This window comes from Natrix helvetica (genome assembly GCF_964273705.1).
Source record: "Natrix helvetica genome assembly, chromosome: 2".
NCBI lineage: Eukaryota > Metazoa > Chordata > Lepidosauria > Squamata > Natricidae > Natrix > Natrix helvetica.
In genome coordinates, this window is record NC_138552.1 from 108,085,547 (window position 1) to 108,112,090 (window position 26,544).

At 39.3% G+C, this 26,544-nt stretch overlaps 2 protein-coding genes across 8 annotated transcripts; one reads left to right on the forward strand and one right to left on the reverse strand.

The window, feature by feature from the left end:
• Positions 1–985: 985 nt before the first annotated feature.
• On the reverse strand, positions 986–3,719 carry LOC309385776 (uncharacterized protein). Its single transcript, XM_081940490.1, has 2 exons — positions 3,561–3,719; positions 986–2,800 (listed from the first exon to the last, which is right to left on the reverse strand). Exon 2 carries the CDS (start codon positions 2,789–2,791, stop codon positions 1,160–1,162), a length of 1,632 nt encoding a protein of 543 aa, XP_081796616.1. The 5' UTR covers positions 2,792–2,800; positions 3,561–3,719; the 3' UTR covers positions 986–1,159.
• Positions 3,706–25,973, forward strand: LOC309385785 (C-type lectin domain family 5 member A-like). 7 transcript variants are annotated; one of them, XM_081940499.1, is made up of 8 exons: positions 3,706–3,819; positions 12,570–12,691; positions 15,172–15,260; positions 15,949–16,005; positions 18,214–18,270; positions 20,530–20,678; positions 23,916–24,025; positions 25,767–25,973. In XM_081940499.1, exons 3-8 carry the CDS (start codon positions 15,182–15,184, stop codon positions 25,879–25,881), a joined length of 567 nt encoding a protein of 188 aa, XP_081796625.1. In that variant the 5' UTR covers positions 3,706–3,819; positions 12,570–12,691; positions 15,172–15,181; the 3' UTR covers positions 25,882–25,973. The 7 variants fall into 7 exon arrangements, with proteins under 7 accessions (XP_081796625.1, XP_081796627.1, XP_081796629.1 ...); XM_081940501.1 differs by lacking the exon at positions 3,706–3,819 and adding an exon at positions 5,578–5,688; XM_081940503.1 differs by lacking the exon at positions 3,706–3,819 and adding an exon at positions 7,549–7,569.
• The last annotated feature ends 571 nt before the right edge of the window (positions 25,974–26,544 follow it).

Consider the following 26,544-nt stretch of genomic DNA (forward strand, 5'->3'; position numbering starts at 1 on the left):
GAAGGTGGAGTCTAACAGCAGCCCTTTTATAGGGAGCTGTCAGACCCTTCGCCCAATAGGATTAAACCTCTGTTCCCGCCGGAACAGAGGACGTTGGTGGAAACCACTGTAGTTAGAGCAAGTATCTAGCACAGACCATTTTTGATCAATAGAACTTTGCCTCTTAATTGGGAGTTCTACAATTTAATTAAAGAAATTAAAGCTGTTCCAACACCTGGGGTAGAAGATGGCGGCCTACTGCTCATAAAAATCTAAAACGTGCCTTCCAGTACTTGAACTTTCCCTCAGTTTAATTTCTGTTCATCCAGCATTAGAGAGATGAAAAGGATGCAATGCAGCAGGCTGCTTCTTCAGAAGCTTTCTGAATCTTGCCTGAATCTATGGGAGATCTACATTTCTTTACAGAAGTCAGAGGAAGCTGCCCTTGTGACTACTAGCCATTAAACAGCACCAGCTCAACCAGCAATGGAGGGAAGCATCCATCCAAATGTAGGTATTATGATAGAATTTCTTTTAATGAAATTCTGCAACTTCCTTTGGAAACTCTCCTTGCTTACTGTTGGAGCAACTTCTATCTGGTGTAAGTGCTAAAGAAGTGGAGTTTAGTGTGACCCATAGGCTCCATCTACTGGACAGCAGTCAGATCACAGCTTCACTGAAATGATACAGTGCCCACTTCTGAAAGCACTGCCATATGAATGAACAGATGCAAGGATTGGCAGCTGTTAATTTAGTTTTTACTAGAACCTTTGGACATGAGATGCCATTGAATGGTGGGATGAAGAAAAGGATTGACCAGGTTGAGAGAAGTAGAGGAATACCGCTGGTATCCATAAAACCACCGAAACAGAACCCAACTGAACGGCACCTCTTATTTTCAGGCATAATCATTTTCAATTCCCACTGCGGTCTTCATGCTCATAGTTCAAGTTGCACTGTGATCTCCATTTATCCTCACCATCAAAAAGGGAAGGGACAAGAAATATTTGATGCAGGTGATATTTTTATTAGTTTTACAATCAGGCTACTTTATGACTTTCCATCTAATTAACAATACAAATATTTGAAATTCTCATAGAACCAAAGCAAACACTAGAGGTTTTGCACCATTCCAAGTGAACGTTGTCCAGTCCTGGATAAATTACACAGAGGTAGTCAATTAAAGCAGGTTGCGGTTATACTTAAGCATGCATAAGAGACGTGCACCTTCCTGTGTAAAGCCATCCTCAGCCACTGGTAGGTTGAAGAAACCTCCTGGGAGGAAGGGAGACTTGGGAGAACAGACAGGCAGCCAGAGGTATCGCCGGGCCAGAGGACTCAGCACAGGAAGCTGCTCAGCTTGTGCCTCCCACCACTGAGCCAGGGAGACGTCAGCAGGAGCGGCTTCAGCCAAATGTTGATATCGAAACCATTCCATTTCTGGCACCCCCAATAGGCCAGGGATCCCCTGGTCTTGCTCTATCTGGTTCCATCCTACAGCCCCCAGTTGCTTGGGATCAAGTGCCCGCACTGCTTTCAAGATGGGCATCGCAGGATGATAGTCAAACAAGCGCTCCAGGCAACTCAGGCTCTGAGCTAAGATTTCACGAAACTGTTGTGCCCACTGAGGTGGGCACAGAGCCAGTTGCTGTTCTGTGTTGGGCCCCAGTCTTGTGTCTAAGTGATAAGAGAAAGAAACTCGCAAGGAATCTAGTTCTCCATAGATTCGGTGGGCCAGGGGCTCACCTATCTGGTGGAGAAACCGTGCCGTGGCCAACAGACCTTGGGCATGCTCAGCTATGAAAGTGGCTTCTGCCACAAGTTCCTTGTCATTCTCCACTAAGATACTCTGCAATTTTGCCATAATGGGTCCCTCGACTTCATCACTTGCTACAAATTCCCTCAGAACTGGGAGATGGTCTGCAATGCCTATTGCTTTCTCCAACCAAACCTCAGGGCCAGCCTGCCTATTGCACACAGGGAGAGACAGCTTCAGTTCATGCTCTTTCAGGAATAGTGCATAACGGTGACGGAGAGTTGGAAGCCGTCCAAATGTCTCATCCAGAAGATGCTGCAGTGAAACCAGACTTTCTAACTTATCTTGCCATAGCTCCATCACCAACTCCAACTCATGGTACAAGCAAGGAACATGAAGGGCAGCTGGCAACACCGCACCTAAAATCCCATTTGCAGCGAAGGCCTGGATCATAGGCACACCCCCTGAAGTGACCACAGCCAGTACCCGGTGGAACAAAACATGCCCTTCACTCAGCATACGGGCCACAGTACGGGCCACTAAGGGACGGCTCAACTGTTCCAGGATCTCAATCCCAAGAAGCAGTGGAGACTGCCCAAGTCTATTCAGAGGCAAAAGGGAGAGGCCAAGAGCCATCCGTCCATCGTCTGTGGTAGCCTCATGAAGGAAGACAAAGGCATCCTGATGCCGAAGGCTGTGACAAAGAGCCAATTCATGCTGTCGTCTCAGGGCAGGAAGGAAGCTACGATAGAGCTGTGCAAGGGAGGGGAGTGGTCGCCTAGCCCCTGCCTGCCGCACAAGAGCCTCAAAGAGCTCTGCCTCCGAAAGTGGGACTCCTGTCTGGGCCAAGGCCTGGAGCAGAGTCACTACAATTGAATCTGGCGCAGCAAAGGATTCTGAGCGACGGCCTTGGGACACCTTCAATGGCATCACACGAGTTTGTCTCTTAGGGTGGAGAGATGAAGCAGAAGCTTTAGGGGTATGTGCCTCATCCTGTAAGGTCAGGGAAGAACAGCGTTGAGAGAGCTTTATAGATCTCCTTGATTGATTTGCCATGGATTCACTCTGAAAAGTAACAGAGATATCACTAAATGAAGGCAAAGCCTTTCCTGGAGCAAACCATATATTAAACACAGCCTGTGTTTGAACTTGTTTTCTGCAGCTGAGATCTTGGTACCAATTTACCAAGCCTTTTACATTTCTTCTAACAAGGCCGACTGCTTTATCAGTGTGATCTTCCTAGCTGCTGCTGCTGCTGCAGTTTGAGAATTTAATATCGTTTTAACACAGAATTTAAAGCCAAATATTAATTTTTCTTATTATTGCAGTTCCACTCAATGATAAGGCCCATTATATGGGGTATATCAAAGATGGAATCAGAGACTCTATAACAAACATTTCTTTCCCATGAAGGGCTATCATTTTGGGTTAAGAGATACCTGTGCTGTGTTTTTAAGCAAAGTTTATCCTATGGTTACTGTGATAAGAAAGCAGTTTTCCAACTTGCTTCTAGCTGCTCATGCAGTCATTACATTCACAGAATTTCTACTTGTAAGAAAGAAAATTTTACCTGTTCTTTAATTATGCTGGGCCTACAAACTATATCAATTCTGCAATTGCTAAAGAGCCAAGCAATTCAATACAATCCAACATTTGGCAAGTTATAGTTCCCCCACCATATAACCCAAAGTTAAGCCTATTATTATCATTTTCTCATTAAAGGCTGCAAATTGCTTTGGAAAGGTCACAACCAACAAGGGGTTGCTACCCCACAGAGCCATCCCTTCCCAATAGCATGTTATGCTCCACAAATCCTCATACTCACTTTCTTTGCAGTTCTAGATTGAAGACAACACTTCAGAGCAAAAAAAGCCTTTCCTACACCCAAGGTCACCACTTGATTAGAGAGAGAGAGAAAACTAGAAGACACAACAGCATCCAAGAAAACTACAAAATTCCACCCTTGCTGCCTTCCTCTTTTCTAACCTCAGTAATTTGTCTCCTGGCGTGCTGACTCCTCCCAAATAATTGCAATCCACTGTTTCCCATGAGCACTAAGGGCTTTCAATCACAAAATGGGACAGGTAAGTATTGAACTTTTTAATCCTGTGATAAACGTGGCCTTGTAGAAACGTGTGGAACAACTCCTCAGTGGTGGAGATTAGTGATCAGCAGGAGTATAATAATCACAGAAGGGAAACCTAGAAAGAGCAGTCAATGAATGGACATATAATATCCATGCTTGCAAAGTCCCTGCCAGCAATTTCCTTTAGGGATTGAAAAAAAATAAGTGCTTCAAGTTCTTTAGGATACCGAGAGTAAAAAGACAAGTTTTAGCTTGGAGGAAGGTTTCCTCTATAGTCACTGCTGAAGTTTCTACCTTGAGTGATCTGATACTGATGCCTGCTGGAATTCCCTTTTGCCCAATCATTTCTGGTTTTGCTTTCCAAAATATTTGTGTTGTTATTTTATGGTGGAAGTAGCATAAACGCCAATATTGGCAGTTCGTGCTTTGCAAAGTATTTTTGTTTAGTCTACAGCAACACAAGTGGTATCAGCGACTGCCAGTTACTATTTGGATTTTTCCTTAAGCTTTTACAAGTGAAAGCTCTTGCTATCATTACATTTCTCAGCCTCTTCTTGAAAATTTTGTGTTGTCCTCCCCTACTTGACATAATCAAGCAGACACAATTTTTTGTACAAATGCAAAAAGTTACTGGTACAGAAAATAAAGCTGCTTTCAACTTGGAAATAGCCAGGTATTTAGATTTTATTCATTTTACGAAGTGTATCATACCAAGGACACTTTGGTATACATCAACCGATTTCTCTCTCTCCATAAATATGGGGTGGGGGTGGGGGGAGAAATACACATCTATTTCTGCCTCTTTTTAGAGTTCATTTGGGTTTTTCTCCCAGGAAAATATACCTAGGATTCCACCACCTCCTTGGTAGAACTTCTGTGTCTTTAACAGTCGTTCAATAAATAAAAAATATGTTTTGATTTAACAGCTTTCCCCAGTGCTTTCAAGATTAAGGTTGCCAGATCTGGGCTGCAGAAAATTAGATCAGCACTAGATGGCAATAAAGAAATACAAATACCAAAACAAACACCCCCCCCCCCAAACAAACAAACCAAGCAAACCATAAGCCTTTGCTATCGTCAGCCAAATGCTTGCAACAGAGATTTGATAGGTCTACTCTAAAGTTATTAGGAAGTATAGACATCCTGATCACACAGAATGCTGAGTGATGGGGCTAGAGAAGCCAAGGAAAACTGACAGACATAATGGAATATTTTTACCATGGAAAAGAGCCCTGTATTTAAGAGGTCCACTATATACTAGGCATATATTTTAGCTTCAATTAATGATCAGAAGCTGTGAGTATTAAGAGCTGCATGAATGAAAGGAAGATGTGACACTACTACCAATCGTGTGAATATTGTCTAAAGTGAAAACCAATACTTGTTCAGTATCTTTATGGCACACACATTCTCTACCTATTAATAAAATGTATTTGGTTCAGTTAGTTGAACATTGTGTCATTTGTCTTAGTGAATCTTGCGCCACTTAGCAAAACTACATGTAAACGTTGAAGGAATGTATTTCCAAGGTACATGGAATGGATTTGAGGCAAGATTGGTTAAATATATTGGATTTTAATGTGCTAGTTTTGCAAATTCAAAAGTTATTTGATGGGCTGGGCAGCCTAATTGCTTGCAAGATTTGAGGGCATAGCAGTAAAGTTGCAATTTAAGGACCTCACAGCTGATCCAAAGGGAACATTTTTTCTAATCTTTGTGTGCAAAATTGCCAGCTACAGTGCAGGCTAACTATTCACAGCTTGCTACTGATTATCTCATCCAATCTGTTAAGAATGTCTTTCCTTTACAGGCTTGGATATCTAGCAAAATTTGCTTTTTGGATTAAATTAGTTGCTATGCTTTTCAGGTATATTTGTTATTTTTGAATATGTTCTTTTGGGATACCATCAGTGTATACTGTCTGTTTCTGCATACGCTGTAGTTGCAGCATGTTTTTTTTTTTACCTATTGAATTTCTACCTGCAACATTACTATAGCAGCTGGAAGGTGGTGAGGACTTTCTCCTCTAACCTGCATCAAACATAGATTCATTAGCGGCCTCTTTATCAAATGACTAAAGAAGTTTGCACTTGTTGAACGTCTGTCTGGGCATATTCTCTTCCAGCTGATTATAGATTAAAGAAACCACAATAATTCTTTGTACATATTCTTTGCAGATATATTCTTTGCCTGGTTGCCATCAAAACAGGTGAGAGACAAATATTAATTAGAATATTTACCACTTATGAGGTACAGAATGTAAGATGGGGTTTTCATATTACAATATTCATATAACACGGTTCTAAAAGCCTGAGGAGAAATTTCATTATTTAGTATATGATAGGACGTTCTGTAAAATCTCTTCATCCTTCTGACAAGGAATTTGGAAATTCTAGTCGTTTGTTAAACCTCCTTGTTCTTTACAAAGGCTTTACAGAGATATTTTTCTCCTTTTTTGAGGAAAAGCAGACTTTAAATTGTAGGTACCAACATAGTCTTCATCAAAAGTGTGACTGATAGTTGAATTAACACTTCCTAAAAGCTTCTGACTAAAGTTGCAAAGGAGTGAACTGCACGGCTCCTTTTCTAGTTTCTCTGCATCAAGTCCAGTGGTGGGTTTCAAAAATTTTTGGAACCTACTCTGTGGGTGTGGCCTGATTTGTGGGAGTGGCTTGCCTGCCATGTGACCGGGTGGGAGTGGCTTGCTGGCCATGTGACCGGGTGGGAGTGGCTTGCTGGCCATGTGACTGGGTGGGAGTGGGATGTTAGAAGATCCCAAATGAAGTTAGAAAGGCTGGGTCCCAAACCCAGCTGGCTTAACTGGGATAGGGGGAATAGGGGGTAGAGGTTCACCAAGGACCCTCCTCTCCTTTCCCCCCAAAAGCAGAGGGCGTCAGTATTTAGAGGGAAGTCCCCCAACTTCCCCCCTTTGTGTGTCACTCTTTCTCTCTCTCTCTTCCCCCGTTTCTCTCCCCCTTTCCTTCCTCCTCCTTTTCCTCTGTTCCCCCCAGTTTTTCAAGCTGAGCCATTGTGGGAGGCCAGAGGGAGAGAGAGACGGATTGAAGGGTGCAAAGAGATGGGGGCGTCCCATTTTGAGAAGCCTCCCTTAGCAAAAGATCGCTGAGAGGAGGAAGGGAGGATTCCCCAGCCCACTCAGCGCTGTTTTCAATGGGAGGCTTTTCCATCTCTCAGATCTTTCCCTTCCCAAAAGATCCCTGAGAGGAGGAAAGGGAGGATTCCCCACCCCACTTTTCCCTTCCCAAAAGATCGCTGAGAGGAGGAAAGGGAGGATTCCCCACCCCACTCAGCGCTGTTTTCAATGGGAGGCTTTTCCCCCTCTCAGCTCTTTCCCTTCCCAAAAGATCGCTGAGAGGAGGAACGGGAGGATTCCTCACCCCACTCAGCGCTGTTTTCAATGGGAGGCTTTTCCCCCTCTTAGCTCTTTCCCTTCCCAAAAGATCGCTGAGAGGAGGAAAGGGGGGTGAGCGAGCAATGGAGTGGCTTCTGGACGGGCAGAGGAAAGGGGAGTGGTGGTCGTAACAGACAAACATTCATATTTCTGGAGATTTTGCTCATTGTGTTTTGTGCGACAAAGACTGCCTTGCTGTAACTGAGGTTTGTTTATTGGAACTGATTTAATTTGCAGCCTTTCGGCTGGGAGCTCATGTCCTTGCAATTATCATAACAAGCTGATGTGGGCCTATTGCTTCAGTTAACCCCTTGCAGGATTCTTGCTTGGACTTTGTGGGTGAGTGCAGTTATTCACATAAATAAAGAGGGGGTTTTCTTTGCGAGGAGTCTGTTTCTTGCTTCTGCAAAGGCTAGGTCAAAACAGGGCCAGCCTCCGTGTGCACCTTTTGCAGGGTGCATATCTAACCGCATCGTGGGCTGCACCTGGCCTGCAGGCCTTGAGTTTGACATGTCTGACTAGAATGGTGAATTTTGCCACATTTGCTGACTGCAAAAGAAATCTGGATTTCCCATGTTGAGTTTTTCAAGCAAATCTTTCCCAAACCATGAACTGTTGCAATCCATCTGGGGGGTGGGGATGGGGTGGGGGAGGAATTTCAAGGATTTGACCCTACAACTACCAGATCTGGAGCAAATATGGATGGCCCAGAGAAATTAGTTAAAAGTGGATTTTTGGCATCTCTTTACTGCCATCTACTGGTTATCTAGAGTTATATAGTTGTGTAAGTTGGCCTACATTCATTGTTGCTGATTAAACTTTTCTCTTTACTTGCTGCTTTTGACTGTGACTGTGGAATTTTATTCTACAATATAGACAGATTTTTGGGTCAATGGACATCTTTGGAGTTTTGAGTATGCCATGTTCTTGTCACCAGATGGAAAACTGGTGAGTTTTCTCCCGCAGCATCTTTCTGACTTTCCAGCATCTGCTATTTACTCTCCCTTTATTTTTCCATACTCAGGTTAACATATTTCAAACCAATATCAACCTTTCAAGGCATTCTAAACAATAAGGAGGCAAAAGTAGCAATTCACTCTAAAGATTCGTTTGGTACCATTTGTGTTGCATCCCAATGTTAATACACTATTAATAATTTATATATAATAATACATTCATAAATAAAAAAATTAATAATAAAACCCCAGTTAATAGACATCATAGCATCAATATAGCATTTCTGATCAGATGCATTGTCATCATAGTTTTTGATCTACTCTCCTTCCCAATTCTCATGCTCCAGTGTAGTACAGGTAGTCCTCAAGTTATGAATGTAATGGGGCCTGCCCATTCCATTCGTAACCTGAGGATTCGTGGGAGTGAATCTCGTACCTTGAATGGGATCACTCCCTTTTTCCGCCCACACATTTGCTAATCGAATGCGAGGTTCATTAAGTGCACATGACATATTTCAGGGTGGGGAAGGCCATGGGGGGGGGGGGGGCTAGTGATCGAAGAGGCCACCTGCCTAAGACCACCCAAGGCCCTCCTGACCCACTGAAATACGTCATACGCCCCACAATTGCTTCTCGCCTCAACCGGCCATACTGGGTCACTTATCTAGCAAGCAGTCTCCTCTCCAGCCTCTCAGCCACGTGCGCCCCTCTGCAGTTCCGTTTAGGCCTGCGCAAGCCTCACCCAGCATGTTGTAGGTAGAAATGGAGCTTCTGAAGGGAAGATCTGCCCCTCAGAAGCTCCGTTCCTGCCTCCAGAGGTCTCACCCAGCACATTTTCAGCTGTGATGGCCTCCTTCAGCTAAAATGGGATGCGGGAAGGGGGCGTTCTGTTTTCGGCTGCAGCTGCCTCCAGCTCTCTGCACACGGCCCTCCTGAACTCTGTTTTTACTGGCAGAGGCACAGCGAGCCGGTCCTTCCCTGTTTCCAGGGTGGCCCCATGGGCCAGATCTAAGCAACTCATGGGCTGGATTCGGCCCGCGGGCCTTGAGTTTGACACCTCTGATCTACTCTGTGTTGCAAGCTACTGTTCCCCTTTTGCCATAGCCATTGCTGTCAGATGCTTCTCCATACCCTTCTGAGCTCTCCTGGCCTGGTTGATGCCACCATGCCCAGATACTACTACTGCATCTGGCCAGCATATCTACTAAACCCCAGGAAGCCATTCTGTCTTCCTTGTGGCCATCTAGCATTTCTCCTCTTTTGCTGTTAATCCCAATTGCCTATAATTTCTCCGGAAGGTATTTTTTTTCTTGTCCCAAATCTATCCTGGAATTAGATTTGGGTACTCCATTTTGCCCAAGGAAGGCAATTTTGAACTGAAGGAAGAGGGAAATTAATAAAAATATTCTTTCCATCTCCCTCAGTTCTTAACTCATCAAATTTGCAACTCTCAGTAGCTGTATTTCTATTTTTATGAGAGCTGAGTGATCTGATTTTGAACCTCATTTAATTTAGTTCAGCTAATTCATTCTCTAAGAGGCCATGCAGGTGGCATGCAGAGATTCTCTTTAAATGACTTTAAAGCACCCCATTCAAAATGCACTTTGAAAACTTGAGCAGGCTACACCTGCTCATTGTTTCTGAAACGGTATTAATGTGCTTAGGCAATTAGCATTTAAACATAGGCTGGGACTACACAATTCATATGATGATAAAGAGCAGTGAGTGTATTCTGTAGACTTTTCTTTACATTATCATATCTTGCTCCTAGATGAAGAATTGCTTTGAGAGGAAATGATTAGGAAACACTTCTCCAGGCACTTCCTCTAGTCTAGCCAAAAATAAGACTCCATGGCTAATTTTGACAATTCATTTTTACTGTTGACATTGCTGATAAAGGAACTTTTCTTCCTCAAATGGTAAACTTTAAAAAAAAATCCAAGTGCACTTATCTTTCAATACAACACAAAATGATTCTAATATGGTCTGTTTTGGCCCTTCATACTATATACCAGCAGCCCCCGTACAGTTCCTTCAAGTACACATACAAGATTAGTGCTTTTCCTATGTGGTATCTACTGTTCTCTGCCAGCAGTGCCCCTCTGGATTCTGTGTACAGATTTGCCATCTGACTCAAAGAATGAAATCATATCACAATAACAGCTTCCGATTAGAAAATAGTCAAAAAAAATGTTGCTGATAAATACAAATGAAAGAAATGACTGGGGGAAATAGGATGTGCAAAGTACTTTACTTGGCAATATATTCTGAAATATGAAAGGTTTATACATTTATTTGGCTGCTGTCCACCTTCAAACATTCATCTCACAAATCTGATCTCTTACTGCAGAGATGATATTGACAGGCTTCCCAATGGTAGTTTGAAATATTTTTAGAATCTTTGTTGTGAAAAAAATGATGGTAATGAGGGACAGGGTTTCAATAATCTCATTTTTTTGCTAGATCAAACTATAAATCACTAATGGGTATTCAAGTTAAAAGAAGGTCTGGAATGAAAACTCTTAGCACAAACCCCATAGATTTTCTGCTGTAAGTGGAATTGCAAGTAATTGTCCATATTCTACAGAACCTATTGCTTTTTTCGGTCAGGGGAAAAAATGAAAAAAACTGTTTTTGAAAGACTGGAAACCTTATATAGATTTTTTGTTGAGAGAGAGAAAAAAGCTGAATTGATGATTTCAGCATTTGGGGATTTAAAAAGGCAAAGAATATGAGGGGGAAAATAAATGGTAGTTGATAGAAAGAAGGGCAGAAGGCATAACCATGTTTTCTTTTTTCATTTCCTTTCATATTTTTCTTTTGTTTTATATACAGTACTTTTACTGTATCAAAAATTCTGTATATATAATCCTTATTTTAATGGAATCTATTGCTTTTTGGGGGGAAACCTCTTCCTTACATTAGAATCATGTAGTAGGTAAGGCTTAGTTGATTTGATCATTGAGGTCCTTTTCATCTCTGTTTAGAAACAGACCCTTCATCGCTTTCCCCATCCTTTCCTCTTCTGACATTTCAAAACAACTGCATACTTCGAGAAGCCCAGACATAAGGCATCTTATATTTCCTCACTGCATCCTCTTAGCAAAATGCACAAAACTACTCTTTTTTACATGGCGTAATGCTTTTAGTTTATTTTAATGTTTTAAAAAAATGTTTCTATAATAGGACTGGGCTCAACATTGTTATGGGTAAACCTAAAGACAGTGTTTGTTCCCTTCATTTCCTGTTTTCTATTCAATTTCACAACTAGATTTTATCATACACCTCAGTTTGAACAATTTCATAATCTCTGCTAGTCAGGTTCAGAATGTGGATAGAAACATTTGTATAAATAATAAAGTAGTGATTCCTGTGCATTTCTCCTATAATTCATAGTTCTGAGGCCACTCTGCATTGGTTGGAGAGGGTTCAACTTTTATTTACGCAGCCACAAAGATACAAGCATTCCAAAATGCTTCTTAGTTCCTGGAAGATGGCCCTGCTGCTCCTCCTCTTTATTTCTTTCTCTGTGGCTCTATGAATCCTTTGTGATCTAAGTTAAGAGTTATTTGGCTAAAAATGTTTTATTTTAGAAATACATTATACATTCATTCCTCAATTGTCACGTAGTGGTGGGGAGAGGAGAATGATCTAAGTCTTAACTCTGATGCACTTTGACCTACAAAGTAGGACCTATCATGGGGAAAAAAACAATTGGTACAGTTATGAAATCCAGTGCAAAGAGTGCCCCACTGAAGATATTGGCAGAATATGTGATCATAGAGGTTTTGCAAATAACTTGGGTTTAAGATATATGCATTTTTGTCTACTGTTGTAAGTATCTTGAATTGGGTTTAGAAAGTAAACAGGAACCAGAGTGGCTGTTTTAACATGGGACTAAAGTGGCATACCTGAGAAGTGTTGTTTACACCTACTCTATCACGTTCTAAACAAATTACAATTTCTGAAATGTCTTCAAGAGCTGCCTCATAAAGAACATTTTTCACAAGTCTAAGCCTGAAATTTACAGTGCTTATGTTTAGAAGGATTGGTCCTCCAAGGAGGGGCACAATCAGTTTTTCATTCAAAGCAGATTAAAAGCTAGCTCTGCCATAGATAATATATGGTTTCCATTTTCAATGCCAGGTCTAAGATGACACGCAGATTGTGAATTTATTGTGTGATTCCATCCAGAACAGACACGTTTCCTGCGTCCAGAAGTCCAGCCCCTCCCCCCAAATCAGCAATAATTCCGTCTTTTTCAAATTCAAATTCTGCTTGCTCAGATTTGATTCTAGGATTGAGGTATGAAGCATCCATCTGTACTTTGAAAGCTTTCCCTTAAAGTATACATTCACCCATTTCTTATTTCTTTCTACATAGGAAGATTCCAAAAGATTCTCAAGGTATCAGAATGCATTCCATCAGTCAACTGGCAGATTGCTGGCACTACGTGTACAGAAGACAAATGGAAGATAAAAACAGACGGAAGGAAGCTATTATAGGTGCGTTCTTTTCTCCTTGTGAAGGCATTGGTTGTACTCTTTCCTTGCTCCCTGACCAGGTAATTAAAAAATAATAATAATTGATTTAGGATTGTGGCTGGTCGGTGGTGAAAATAGATTACGTCTTACTTAGGTAATGGGAGATGAGGAAACTGTAAAAAGGCAACAGGGAGATATTTAAATTATCCAGTTTTGGACTAAAACTGGATTTTAAAAAAATTACAGCTTTTCAGATATCCTACAACACCTAGAAGCCTGTCCTCAGATTTGCCACTCCTGATATATATGAATTAGTTTTTCTTATAGGATACTTTTACCCAGAAAGTAAGCTGCACTGAGTCCACTAAGAGTTATTTCCAAGATTACAGGATTAGCCAAAGGCAATTAATCCCAGTTTTAGGAGCTACACAATACCCCCCAAAAGTCTAGGGTGTGTCCTCCAGAACTTCTCCAACAACTGCTGATAAATTGTAATTTATGACTACATGGAAATTGTATGAACTCTAATTCTGATTTCATTTCAATTTAATGAATAAAATGTAATGTAATCGCAAATTTATTTTTAGTTTTAGGTTTTGTGCATAGCCACTGCAATACCATTGAAAAGCTTAGTGCAGATCTTAACCTAAAACATATTGTAGTTTCCAGACATTTTATGCTCAGCATTTCTACAACTTAGTGCCCTTTAAGGCTACAGTTGTGGGGTCTGACAACAAATTTGGGCTGTGTAGGTTGGAGAATGTCTAATAAACATAAAGTGTTTTCATAGCTCTACTCCAAAAATAGCCAAGCCATTAATATCCAAGCCTAACCCAAGCTACTGCTCGGGAGGAAGACTTAAGAAAAAGGAAGTATCTCATAATAGATACAGTTGAGTGCATGGTCTATCACAACTTCTTGACACAAAGGGAGAAGTGTCATAATTTCTTAGGGTTTAACAGTTGCTTAGCAAGAGTGAGAGTGCATAAATCCAAAGGGGATGAAAAATGTTCAGACAGTCACTTATCATCTGCTGAAGAATTATATTGGAACACTTTCTCATCTCTGCAGAATCCTTCTGATAAGTAAAATTTCCATTTCTTCTGTTTTTTCCTTTTCTGAAATTCAAGTGTGTTTATTCATTCCATCAAATAACAGACTGCTAATTTAGAAAGCCAGTAATATTACACGATCTGAAAGCACTTCAAGGTAAGGGTTAAACTTATTTCAGACTTATTCTGTTTTGGTTTGAGGCTGGATTTCAACTCTGAAATGCTTGGTGCTTCCCCTTTAGCTCAAGCCTTGGGCTAGAATGTTAGAAATAAAGAACTACTTTTAATTTATTTATTTAGGACTCTCATCCAAAATACAGATGTAATAAATAATAAAATTACATACACACTGCTGAAAGATTTGAGCCCGAGGAATTTGTTTTGGGTCTCAGAAGTGAATGGAGTTTTGGTCTTTCCACATAAAATGCACTCTTACTTGTTCATGGTCAGCCTAGAGGGGAAGTGGAAGTTAATTGGTTGGGGATTAGAAATCCCACCCAAAAGTGGGCAATTTGCTAGCCCTGTAAACATTTTTTATTCTTTTTTTGGCACAGGCTAGGCTCTTCTAATAAAGGTATTGCGTAAGATTGGTGATTATTGTGGAATCCTACATTAGGAAGGCAGCGACATACCAGAAACAGACAATACCACAACATTTCCACTCTGTTGCCGAGAAAACTACATAGATGCAGACATCCTCAAAGAGTGGAGTTTGATTAAGGCTACGTTTTCCTTTTATAGTAATTTTAAAATAAAAATAAACTAGATTATATCTTTCCCTGAGAAGAACTTGTTAGTAGAAGCTTTCTTCCATTTGCTTTTATACTTCTTTTCTGGCTAAGCAGGAAAGAAGATGCTCAAATGCTGTCATTCAACATGTTTGGGTCTATATAATACATTAAATCAGTGCCAGTTTTAACTAGAATTTGCCACACACAGAGCAATAAAGCAGACATTCCATTAATCTCAAACCAGAATAACAACATGATGCGATTAATTAGCTCTGCAATTCTGGTCTTTTTAAATAACATAGATTGCCCATACATTATAAAAGAGTTGCTGTCTCTTTAATATTGTGGTCTCTAATCCATTTATGAATTGAGACTTTCTGAATCAAGGATTGTCTGGATGTGTTGGATTTTACATATGTGGGGACTTCAACATTGTCAAAGCCTATTTCAGAGGAAGGAAGGAATTAATCTCTCTTTTTCTTGCATGATCTCACAATGACACTTTGAGAGGCATACAAAAAGAATAAAAGAAGCCTTTAATAAAGCAGCCTGTAATAAAACCATCCACTCTAAAACAACATACAAAAAATGGGGATTAAGTAAATAAAAAGTTATTTATTTGCCATTCAATTTGTCGTGTCTATCGATTGATAAATTATAACTGTAGAAAACTATCCTGCTAATGGGGATTCATTGAATTGCTATTGAACTCTTTCAGATTAACCAGAATGAATTGGCAGCAAGTAGCTCCTGGAGTCATCCTTTTAATAGTCAAACTCACAGGAACATCTCTATTTTTTGTTTTTTGTGAGTATTGGGCAAATTTTAAGTTTTTTAAAAATATATAATCATGTCATTGTCTTTTTTCTCATTTTTTCCTGTCTTGTATATACTGTAAGGGCTTTGGAGTTTTGAAATATGGATATATATATACTACAGTGTGTATGTGTGTGGGGGGATATGTATATGTGTGTACTGGTATAAATGAAAAGTAAAGCCATAATGTACAGTACATACATTATCTCTTCTGTTATCTTTATTTTTTTATGCTTTATTGATTTTATTGTAGTATCTTTGATTGTCATGAGGGTTGGGTAGCATATAAGATTACTTAGATTATTATTATTGAAATGCTTTGAGTTTCCATGTTTTTCTATGCCTCAATACATAAAGTATAAATAACCCTTTTGTTTGCAGCTGTTATTGTTTTGGTTTTTCAAAGAAGTATTTTATATGTGACTATCATTCCACAGGGTGAAATTTTTATTGTATACTTTATTATCCCATTGAAAACAAGAGGCAGATTAACAGATAGCCTGATATGAAGATACAGAATTTTCTCTAGGGCAAAGTTGAGATTTAAACTAAGGGTTGAGCTCCCTCAGCTGACAATGAATAACGTTGACAAAACCATTTCTTTTACTTCCTATTTTATTTTAGCAGAAGTATTGAGGAATTTTTATCAGCTGTTATTTAAAAATATTCTTCTTTTCAGTTCCTCAGATCTTTCCCAAGGGGAACATCACTTCCATCTCTACAGAAAATTCTTCAGGTAACTCTACATAAAAAACCAGAGATTTCTGAGACCAGAAAATAACTGGATGGGTTCTAAATGTACTTTGATTTCTGTTGAGAAAAAAACCGTATTATGTGGCATTCAGTGGGGGATGAATGTTGAAACTCCCTTTTCTCCATCAAAGAAGAGGAGTTTTCAACATAAAAGAATTTTCCCATTGAATTGAAGGGGATTAAGTAGAAAGTAAATGTCATCCAGATGTCTCCAACATTTTGCAGCACTAGGCAATCTGTATTGGTAACCAGAGGCAAAGTTATTCTCAGCTGCTTATGCAGTAGTGGAAATAGTTGTGAGTCAATGAGTGAGAAGTTGGTTCAAAAGATGTTTGACATGTGCTGTTCTTCAGCTGAGGGCTTTAGATGAATGATACAGCATGAATTCCAGCAACTCTTTCTATTTGATTGCCCCTGACTTCCAGATGCTCTCACACATCATCTTCAACCAGCAGATGGATGATGCCCTCCTTGTATCAGTTAATGCATGGTGGAAGTGTCAAGGTTCTACAAGCAGCAGGTCCTGACTCTTACTTCCACCCCACTCATTTGATGCAATAGAGGTGCAGTGTGTGCTTATTACTTTGCCTTACTGTGCACTAAGGGGATTGGCTGAGAAATGAGACATGCCTGTTATGAAAAGTCTCATCTCTTCCTATGATGCAGGCTGAGGAACATATAGATCCTGCTTCATGCTAAGATGCTAGATGTGACTTTACATAGCAGATGAACTCTTTATAGAGAGCATGGGGCTGTATTAAAAACCTCAGCTGTGACTCCATGATCACAGGGAGTGGGCCTAAATATAAAGTGCAACCCATTACGTGCCATAGATAGTCTTCTGCTGTATTGTTCATAAACTGCATCTACGGCATATAGAGGGGAATAATTGGTTCTTATAAAGCCAGGAAGACCAGTTAGGCTGCCTAGAGCCAACACCTAATAGACAGCCACAAAACCCAATTCTGGAACAGGATTTTAGTTGATCGCCTCCTGGGAAAAGCTTTTGCCTGGGAATTTGAAAATCAAACAATTACCTGATTGGTGGGCTTTTGGAGTTTGTAATGATGACATCATTCATTCTTTCTACTGATTTCATGGAAACTTCAGGGTGCTTAAAAAAACCTCTCTCAAAATGCTAGAAATGCAACCAACAATTTGGATGCATATGAGGTGGTAATGCTGCAAACCTCAACAATACTGGAAATTAATTCATTGCAGAATAGAATAAATTCTGAAATTTCAAACTAAGGTATTTTTAAATTAAACTTTACGAAACCATGTATTCCTTCAAAATATACTGAATTATATATGATAGCAGTTGCAAGTTTATATGCTTTTTATTGGAAAAGACCCCTGATCTCCTCTGTGGAAGAATAATTAGTTAAATTGTGGGTATGTGTTTCAATGCCAAGAATCACTTCGTAACTAAAAATAGATTTGATATACACTATCAATCTTACTTGAAAACTATCTCTGGATTGCAATTCTATACATGCAATCATGCCACATTCCGAATTTAGGTTCCAATGTGTGTAATTTAATATACAACCTACATGTTATTATATTATTTTTAATGTCTCATATGCAGGTATTCTGTTTCCTCTTACTGATTTCAATTGTGCCAATCAAATAATTTTACCATTCAACAAAGTATGCTTTGACTAGAAATTGGATATGAAATGTCTCAGAATACTCTAAATGGTTAATGATGTATTACAGTATATTAACCGTTATGATAGTTTAGATTTGTCAGTTAGTTGAGATCTGAGAGTCAGCTGCCTATATTATGTTGCTTACATTGTTTCTCCCTCCTCCTTTTCTTTTGCTTTCTCCCCCTTGGTATCATAATGATAATACAAAAGAAATTAAAAAATAAATATGTCAAAATCTCTTTATTGATTGACTTGCTGAAGCCAGGTGTGTATGCTTTCTCTTCATGTCCTTGTATACTGTTGCTACAGTCCATAGTTTATTTTCTTGCAAAAGTATGCTTGAACTTGTTGCATTTACCTGTTTGTTGCAGTTGTTTTCTTTTAGTGTCAAAAGAAGACTAGTTTTGCTGAGGAAGGATGCATATAGGACTTAGGATTGCTTTTTTTAAAATTTTGGGTACTGCTGAGTATTGATGATGTGAATTCAATTTACATTTAGGATGTAAATGATGGATGCCATTTTTTTTGGTTCCTAGTGTATCCCCTTTCTCCTGAGCAGACCTCTTCCTTCTCTCCTTTGCATCCTATTACAGGTAGAAAGTGAAATTATTATTTTCCTCTCCATATCTGATAGTCGGTTGGGGATGATTGGAAAGAGAATGGGGAAAGTGGTAACTCTGCTAGTGAAACTTTGAATATCAAGGTAGAGGAAAATAGCTCATGTTTGTGATTGTCTACCAGGTTTGACAAAATAAATTGAGAAGTTTCTTTTATAATAGAGGGGAGAAGACAATTAACTGAAATCATCTTATGTGAGATATTAAAAATCCCAAATCAGTTATTTTCACCTCACATTTTTATTAAATTTTCATATCTGTATCCCAGGACAAAAAGTTTCCTTTCAGCAATAAGACTTAATATTAGCTACATTTTATTATTACTTAATGTCTTTCAGTGTGTGTTTTTCACTCTGGACTCAGATATGTCTGTGGAGTTTCTTAATCATCCAAGTCTTGGTTGTCCCAATGTTGCTTTTCAAAAGGCAACTGGACTTTCTTGGGTTTTTTTTTCTCTTGAAAGCGTTTAGCTTCTCATACAAGAAGCTTCTTCAGTTCTGAAGAAGTGAAGAAGCTTCCTGGATGAGAAGCAAAATGTTTTTAAGGAAAAAAACCCAATAAAGTCCAGTTGCCTTTTGAAAAACATCTTTCGGACACTGATCCAGATAGGATTGCCATGCAATATATTGGCTACACACACACACACACACACACACACACACACACACACACAGAGCGAGAGAGAGTGTACTTTATAGTGGTAATTTATATGAATGATTATTCAGTTACTCATTCATTTCCAAGTCATTTATGTCCAAGATTTTCTGCCAGCTACTGGTCTGCTAAGTTCTTATACTCTCTGGTTTGTGTCATCAATGATAGGATTTATCCACCTTGTCTTCTGACAACAATTGTCTTCTACTTCTTTTTCTACATTACATCTCCAAAATCTTTAAATTTAGCTTCATTATTAGCATTTCTAAAGAGCTGTCTCATAGAAATATAGTAACCCTTATCTAAGAGGAAAGATTATTTTTCCAAGATATGTAGTAGAACGTCTTTATATCATAGAGGTATGAGTTGTCTACAGAGGAAACCTGGTAAAACATCTGAGGAAGCAAAGTTTAGAAGCTTTCAGATCAGGGTTGTGCAATTCCCATCTCTTTATGCAAAAATTCCTATGTCTGTAACACTTTCACCTTACAAGAAAACAGATCTTGAGCAGATCTTTAAACAACATAAGTCGTGATGTTTTGTTTTCAAGTATACAAAAGTTTTATAAAATTACCTGTAACTTTGATTCCCATGGAATTTCCTGCAAGGAATAGGATCCTCTAATTGGGAAAAGGGTGAACAGGTAATTGTTCTGAAAACAAATACATTGCTGATATTCATTAATGCATACTCAAGGTTTTGTAGTGTTCCTTACAATATTACAGTAAACTAAAGAAAATAAAATGCTGTTTTAGTTACAGTACAGTTATGGCTGTGTTAAATATTTTTAATTGCAACTTTGGCCCTGAGATTATGTCCCAAAATACAGGTGTCTGAATTCATATTAAGCCAACTGCACTCAAGCCACAGTGTGACAAACCTGTACAAAAACATTGAATTTTGAAAATTCTATTGATCTGTTTTGGGCTAGTGACATTTCAGCAGAAACTAAACCTGAACACTTTGGTATTCTGGGTTCCAGATATTTCAGTCAACAGTGGGGACCTGAATAAGCCTCTTGTGCTACAGAAATTTGGATGGTCACTAGTTAACAAGAAAATAGATGCAGAAAACTTTCTTTGTTATCATGTGGATTTTGGTACCTACATTAGCTCTACCTGAAGTTAAAGCAACCTCTTGCCCTGCGGGATACATATTTTAATTGAAAGGAAGGACAATGGGTGCAGTTCTTGTCCCTTTTTGCCTTCACTGAATGTCATGCTGAAGGAAAGGAAGAATCAGATCAAGAAGCAGGAAGTAGCAGGGGAGCTACTGAATAATGGAGAACCAGATTGGGAATTCAGCAATTAGATCAGCATCTTCCTCCAATATGCAACAGAAAAACAGACTCACAGTCGCTATAAAAAAGACCTGCTCAAGAAATAGTAATGTGCCTTGTAAATAAGACAAAGATGCTTGTATTGGTACCAGGAAATAACAATCAAATTCCAATGATAAAATTTGGATGGGACGAAAATTGCCCTACTTAGACTTTATATGCTTTATCTTTCTGGAACTCCTGAAGCTGTAACTATTATTATCACTTTCAAAATTATTTATTCCTTGGATCTTTTGCTATAGTCAGAACTCCCTTGAAGCAACCAAAGTGGGAACGATTCAGAGGGCATGATTACTTGTTTTCTGAAGAGAAAAATACGTGGCTCATCAGCCAATTTGATTGTGAAGAATGGAAATCAAAGCTTTTGATCATTGATGACAAAAAAGAACTGGTAAGTTTATGGTCACCTGGGAGGAAACCAACTTCATCCTTGAAGGAACCCCTTGAAGGGTTTATGCTTTTATACCCCTTTAACCTGGGAAAAGAATCATGTCAGGATCTTTAGACCATCCATTGAATGAGTGAGGCAATCACTATTCTCTGACAAAATATAGTTGGAATATGGATTGTAGGATGGAGTATGAAATACAGAGATGTCCAGGTTAATGTGTGAAGCAGACCTTGCCTTACATTTTGGATCGATTAATCATGAGTCAAAAAAAACCCAAGAGTTAGCAAGGGCTTGAAAGAAATATAAACTTTGTCCTGAGGGATATGGATGAGAGGAATGAGAGCAAGTGTATCCTGAGGAATGCATGATATACGTCACTGGGTTCTCCAGTACACATAGTTTTTACTTGTAAGGAAACTCTAGTTTTAAAGGGTACTGTTTTATGTTTGATGGGTACTGTTGAATTGGAGAGTGAATGCCACACAATGTTAACCACTCAAGGTGCACTTAAAAATAGAGGAGGACAAAGTATGAAGTATGAACATACTATTTTAGATCCAAGAGAAACAACTATGGATTATAACTTTCTGTGCTAAGCAAGAACCTCTTACCATCTGTAAATATAGCTGGTATGTTTAAATTACTTTTAAAGTGTCCTCATAATCTGGAAGGGACCCAGACATTCTTCTATTTTGCAGTGAACTCTGAAAGGAGAAAAGTTTGCAAATTGATTAGCATGTAACATCAGCAATATTTCAGCTTCCCATATCAAAGGGTTCATCTTCAAAATCACCCTGAAGTGAATCTGAAAATCAAAACAAAGCAGTCTGCTTTGGAGATTGATCCAGTCCTCTTCTTTTTCTTTTCCAAAGCAAAACTTGTTTTACGGTCCAAACTGAAGAAGGGAATATGAGAAACTTCAGAACTATTTTGGAATAGGGCTGCAGTACTCTATATTTGCTGCCAATCAAAATTTGCCTTTATTGAGTGACTCAAATCACAGTGTTTCTGGAAATGACATTTTTTTTCTGTTTACATGTCTCTGCGTCTCTGTCTCTCTGTCTCTGTCTCTCTGTCTCTTTCTTTCTCTGTCTCTGTCTCTCTGTGTCTGTCTTTCTCTCTCTGTCTTTCTCTCTGTCTCTCTGTCTCTGACCCTCTTTTTCTCTCTGTGGTGGGTACAGCCAACAGATACATCATCACCAGTAGAGAACAAGGCTTCTTGAATCTGCCATTCCAATGTCTCATTACCATTTGTCTATTGCAGTGGTTCCCAAACTTTTTCAGTCCACCGCCCCCTTGGTGCTACAAACTGATTCTCAGTGTCCCCCACCCACTGGTGGAATTCAAAATTTTTTACGACCGGTTCTGTGGGCGTGGCTTGATGGGCGTGGCTGGGGGAGTCATGTGACTGGGCAGTTTGCATGAAGAAATAAAGATAGTAACAGTAAAATTCAAAATTGTAACAATTAATTGCACATTTATTCAAAATCCAATTTAAAAACCTTTGTAGTTAGTTAATTCAACAAAATTGTTGAACATGATCCAGTGATACCAGGTTTTCAAAGTCTGATAGTCATTTATAAAGAACTTAGTAACTAGTAACTTAGTAAACTTAGTAAAATTTAGTAACTACTTCACTGTTCAGTAAATTCTTAATATGATGGATGGGCTTGATGAAGTGATACCAGTTTCCCAATGTCTGGTTTTAAGTCACTTAGCAGGAGTCTTAAATCACCACATTCAGTAATCTGGAGTCATTTTCTTTGCTTGGAGAGAAATTGGATGACCACACTGAAGCCATGTTCCACCAAATATGATGTTGGAAATGCAACAAGGAGCTTCTTAACCACTGTCCATAGTGCAGGATAGCGATCAGAAATTTCTTTCTGTAACCACAACTCTTGGTACAATTTCTTGAACTTTGGCTTCAGCTCAATGTCACCAACATTTGCTTGAATTATTCCATGAGATTATTGCATGGTACCTAGGGATTCCCAATATGGAAAGTGAGAATGGGAACATTTTAACAGATCTATATGTTCTTGGGTTATAATTTTCACTAAAGAACCATGGGGATGGAAAGGGAAATATAGACAGTGGCCCCTTCGCCTCCTACTTTGTCTTAATGAGGTGGCTGCAGCTGCCGGGTGTGGATGGACGGGGGTAGCCAGAGCGGCCCGGGCGGGCGAGCGGGCGAGCGATGGAGGATCAGGCATCTCTCTCGCTCACTTGCCTGTACCCCGGGCTTCCCCGCCGCTCTGGCTACCTCCGTCTGTCCGCACCCACAGCTGCAGCGACCTCATCAAGACAAAGTGGGAGTGAAGGGAGGCGAAGTGGCCTCCCTTTGATCACTCGCTTCCCCCCGCCTGTCCGCACTATGCTAGCCCTGCGCTCATTGATTGGCTGGCTCACCAATTGTCCCGCCCACCTCTAAGAGCCCTATCTATAGAAAGCCAAGCAGAAAAAAAGATAACTGGGTTTAGATAGGGCTCTTAGAGGCGGGCGGGGCGATTGGTGAGCCAGCCAATCAGTGTGTGGGCAGGGCTAGCATAGTGCAGATGGGCAGGGGGAGCGAGTGATCGAGCAGCTTCTGGATGGGCGGGGGTGAGTGAGCAAACTGGTTCTGAATGGCTCGCTAGAGGAGGCCACCTCCAGCACTCCTTTGCCTCCCCCCTTGCCTCTTACCGCCCCCCTGCCGCCCCCCTTGCCTCTTACTGCCTCCCTTAGCCATCTCACTGCCCCGCAAAGGGTGGTACCGCCCACTTTGGGAACCACTGGTCTATTGGGTGGCTGCTGCGGAACAAGTTTGTGGAATCATCTGAGTCTCCACAATCTTAAAGCAAAAGCCGTCTGCACTAAGAAAGCTGCATGTGTTTTTGCAGCTGGGTACACACGTCTCGCACATTGAAAACAGCATGAATTTTTAAGCATGATTTATGTTTGTTCCCCAGCTACCACCCTTAGTAAACACTCTGTATACAGAACAGGTTCTTTCATATGGCACTTGAGAAGCTAGAGATGAATGTGAACAAGATTCCTGTACAATAATTATGGGACTTTGGCAGATGTGTCTTCTATCATTTGAATCTGGTAATTTACTCAAACTATATCCTACATCAGGATGAAAAGCATAGGGAATTCACATCTCTCTTTGAGACTACTTCAGGCTGCTTCTGATTTTCAGGGCCCCTGATAAGAACCTTTGATTTTCCATTTTTATTTTCTTTTTCTCACCAGGAATTTATTATTAACAAAACAGCAATGGCTAATTATTTCATTGGACTCACCTATTCAGAATCAACAAAAAAATGGATTTGGATTGATCAGAAAGAGCACAACATGATCCTGTATGTTTCATTTTTTTTAATGACATCTCTGTTTTAGAGAGGGATCTATTTTCCCCATATATAATAATTTTACATGTTCTGTTTCCCTTCATAGATGTGCAGCTTCCTTTTTAAATCTACATGAAAATATTGCAACGAGCTAATTATGAATGCATTTTCTCAAAGGTTTATATGTTTATTTTTTCCCCTTTCTTACATAACAATACGGATCACCTATAGCTCATCGAATCCAATGCTTTCCAGACCTCCAGTCCCCAACACATTCTGTAAAACACGACTATTTTTAAAGGTCTACATTTAGTTTGCACATTATTACTGAGAATTTGGAACCATACTTACGTTAATTCACAATTCTGAAGGAGCACTAGCATAGAATTGTGTGCACAAAAGGCGAATGAAGTATTGCTGCAGCAGTTGTTCACTTTCTATGGGACTTTTATTAAAAGATAATACCTATTAAGCTCTACGATTCTTTTTTCTATTTTAATAATAATAATAATTTATTAAATTTCTAGACCGCCCCCTCTCCTCTTTTCAATGCACTGATCCAACATATTTAAAATTAGGATTTATCTGTAGCCAATTATCAGCATCAGTTGTAGATGAGAGTTTAATTCTGGAACTTTGAACACATCTATAAAGTTGAGGAGGAGGATAATTACATGAATGCTGACATATAAATGATGTGTGGTGAAGAGGCTCTGATTCAATTCTTCGATAGCTAAGCAACTTCTATTTGCCCAGAGGCAACTTGTGGAGTCTCTACTTCCCTCTTTGCTTTATTTTGTTTGTGGAGAGGAGGACAATTCATTTTCATTAGGTTGGAAGAAATATCCACCTAGTTCAGTTCCAAATGGGAGAAAGGCACTGGAAACAAAATGGAGGCTGATTGGAAAGAGGGTCCATTTATTGATGAAAAGAAGCACATGTTTGTGGTCCTGGTGCAGCTGATCACATGGAGTTGAGAGTGGATGGCTTTTAATTAACATTATTGGCCCAGAATGAATCTGTGGTTTCAGATGAGTTCAAGTTCTAACAAGAAGAGCTCAAGAATTCAGTTTGTTTTAGCTCCAACAAACTGAAAGAGGTAGTTCTGCGTTCTGAGTAGAATATTTTAATTCATTAGGATTAATTCCCAAGTTAATTTATAAGCAGACCTTTATTTATTTGTTTGCCTTTAATAAGCCAGAACAAAAGAAAAAATTAAAAATGGTGGGGAAAAAAAAAGCAAAAAAGTGATATCACAAAAATGATCTTTCATTAAAGTTAGATTTTTATTCAGGTTTTTTTGCCATTTTAAATCTGCATTTTATAAAAATTAATCTCCAATGTTGGTTTCTTCATGTATATCATATTTTTGCTAGAGAAACGTACATATTTTAGCTTATTTCTTCCTCTCATGTTCCTTCTCAAACAATCAAAAATGAATGGTAACCATATAAACATCCTAGTTTTTCTAATGATAGTATTATTGGGAAGGAATATTTGAAGTATCTTCTAAATTCTTGGTTAATTACTAATTACTTTTCTTAAATTTATTTGGTCTTTGGGGCTAAATAACTCTTAATGTGGTTATAAAATCCTTGAAAACCTCTTTCTACTATTGTTTCCCGAAACAAATAAACTAACTAACTTGAATTGTAACATTAATATTTTTTTATTTTGGGTCAGGCACATGCTTTACGTTACTAGATTTGTTGAATCAAATTCAGATTTTTAAAAATTGTTCTGTTGTTTACAGCTTTCCAATTAAAGCAACAATGGATAAAGAATGTGCTGCTATTGTGGCAGGAAATGTGAGTCCAGTATCGTGTTATGATGAAAACAACTGGATTTGTGAGAAGACCTATAGTTAATTGATTGAAAGAAACCTCTACAGGGCTGCCTAGGAGTGAAGACTGAGTAAACAGCAAACCTTATTGATTAATAAAACAGTTATATCCTTTCATGATCTCACTCAGTTCATTTACTGTAAGCTACTATATTTGGTACTGAATCAAGATCATCACGGCATTTTATACTGTAAGCGTAAGGGGAATGGAAATACTTCCCAAACTGCAAGGATTTTGCATCAAGGATTTTGCCTATACAGAAACCTTTGTGCAATTGAGTGAATAGAGAATTATGAAGAGGCGAGATACTAACTAGTAGGAATCTAGAAGGTACCAGTAATCTGACAAAAGATACAAGGAACATATTTATTCCTCTTTCTTTCCCAATAGCAGAATGAGATCTTGAGAGACCAGCTCAGGCTCATATTAATGTATTTGCCTAAAAAGATCCCTCAAAGAACAAGTTCTTTTTCCCGTCCCTGAAAACACGGCAAGGTGACTGTCAACTGTCACAGGAGCCACATGTCATACTAAACTGTGACTTCTTTAATTATGGTCTCCTGGGTCAAAAGCCAGGGTTTACAAAATTATATTGTGTTTAGCCAAACACATGACTCAAACAAAATGTTTTGCCCTAAAAGGAAGGAAATTGTGTTCTTGGTAAATGGATACTGTGGTTTCATTGCC

What these genes read in the sequence shown, in the direction of transcription:
- LOC309385776 (XM_081940490.1), bottom strand. Translation starts at nt 2,791, where the DNA reads ATGGCAAATCAATCAAGGAGATCTATAAAGCTCTCTCAACGCTGTTCT.
- LOC309385785 (XM_081940499.1), top strand. Translation starts at nt 15,182, where the DNA reads ATGAATTGGCAGCAAGTAGCTCCTGGAGTCATCCTTTTAATAGTCAAA. An exon ending in TTGATGACAAAAAAGAACTG is followed by an intron (nt 20,679 to 23,915) that starts GTAAGTTTATGG and finishes TTTTCTCACCAG; the next exon opens with GAATTTATTATTAACAAAAC. An exon ending in AAAGAGCACAACATGATCCT is followed by an intron (nt 24,026 to 25,766) that starts GTATGTTTCATT and finishes TGTTGTTTACAG; the next exon opens with CTTTCCAATTAAAGCAACAA.